The sequence below is a fragment of the Colobus angolensis genome, unplaced genomic scaffold (genome assembly GCF_000951035.1).
Source record: "Colobus angolensis palliatus isolate OR3802 unplaced genomic scaffold, Cang.pa_1.0 Scaffold770, whole genome shotgun sequence".
In the NCBI taxonomy this organism is placed as follows: Eukaryota; Metazoa; Chordata; class Mammalia; order Primates; family Cercopithecidae; genus Colobus; species Colobus angolensis.
The window spans coordinates 69,751-71,033 of NW_012121488.1; the positions used below are offsets into that span (position 1 = coordinate 69,751).

At 49.2% G+C, this 1,283-nt stretch overlaps 1 protein-coding gene across 1 annotated transcript in view; it reads right to left on the minus strand.

Annotated features, from left to right (window-relative positions):
• The window catches only part of LOC105502140 (liver carboxylesterase 1-like), a gene marked incomplete at both ends in the record, with an annotated part of 64,082 nt that extends 63,126 nt beyond the window's left edge, over window positions 1–956 (minus strand). The window contains 2 exons of the mRNA XM_011928515.1: window positions 279–483; window positions 871–956. Of these exons, the coding sequence (XP_011783905.1) occupies window positions 279–483; window positions 871–956 (291 nt within the window). The remainder of the gene's footprint in view (window positions 1–278; window positions 484–870) is intronic.
• Between the last annotated feature and the right edge of the window lie 327 nt (window positions 957–1,283).

Consider the following 1,283-nt stretch of genomic DNA (forward strand, 5'->3'; position numbering starts at 1 on the left):
AATGTATACTCCATGAATCTAGGGATCTTTGCTTTATTCACTAATGGATCCCAAGAAACCAGACACATGCCTGGCACACAGTGAGTGCTCAATAAACATGTGTTAAATAATGGACTCCAGAATGCTGTGAGACTTCTGGAATGTTCTTAAGGATCTACAATGATCTTAAGGATTCCAGAGCAAAGGATCAACTCATCAGGGGACTGCCTTGACTCCTTCCTGCCTCACTTTGAGGTGAACATCCCTATGGACACATGCCACAGCCACCCCTGGCTTACATAGGAGGGTAAGAGGTGGCATTCTTCACGAAGCTCCATGGCTCTGCAGGCTGCGGTGGAGTAAACCTCAGGGGTCCAACAGGGGGCTTGGCAAAAGGGATTCCCAGGAAAACGGCCACAGGCTGTGCAAATCCTTCTAAGCTGATGAACTTCCCCAGTACTTTGCCATGCACGGTGTCCACCACAGGTGGCGAGGACGGGTGCCCTGCTGGACATGGAGAAGAAATCAGAATGCATCAGAAGCAAAAGGCTGGACCTGGATTCCAGGTGGGGTTTGCCACTTTCTAAGTGAGTAATCTTAAATAAGTCACCTAAACCCTCTAGATCTCAGTTTCTCTTGATGTACCATAGGGATGAGGATCAACGTCCGTCCTAACTCATCGAGCTGGTTTAAGGAGCAAATCAGAATTGGAGGCATAAAAACATCTAGCCAAAAATAAACACAAGAAGGAAAGCTACTAGGAAAGAACAAGACATTTAGCTTCCCCCTTAGAAGCCTCTGGAAACATTTATCCATTAGAATCCTGGCACTGAGGTGCATGCTGGATGAGAGGACGAACAAGGGGTGCCCCATATTCTCAGAAGCACTGACCCTTGTAGGGAAGGGTCACATATACACCTGGGCCTACAGCTGGGAAGGAAGTGGTCGTGTCCTGGGAGAGGTACCCATAAGGCAGTCTAGGAATTAGAAGAGGGAGCAAGGCCTTCTGATTGCGGGCATCATGGAGGAGCTGGGACTTGCGGTAGGGGAGGATTGAATCAGGGAAGATGAGAAGCAGGGGGTGGTACACAGCAGAGAGAAGGGAATGTGCTGAGGCTCAGAGCAGCAGAATGCAGAGCCTGTCTGGGAGAGGGGGCTGGCCCATGTGCACCAGGTGGAGTCTGCGGGGAGTGGAAAATATTCCTGGAATGACAGAGCACAAGTCAGGGAGGGACTAGAATGCCAGTCTAAGCACTTGAGTTTTCTTTAGTGGATAAATAAGTAGCAGGAACCATTCCAGATAA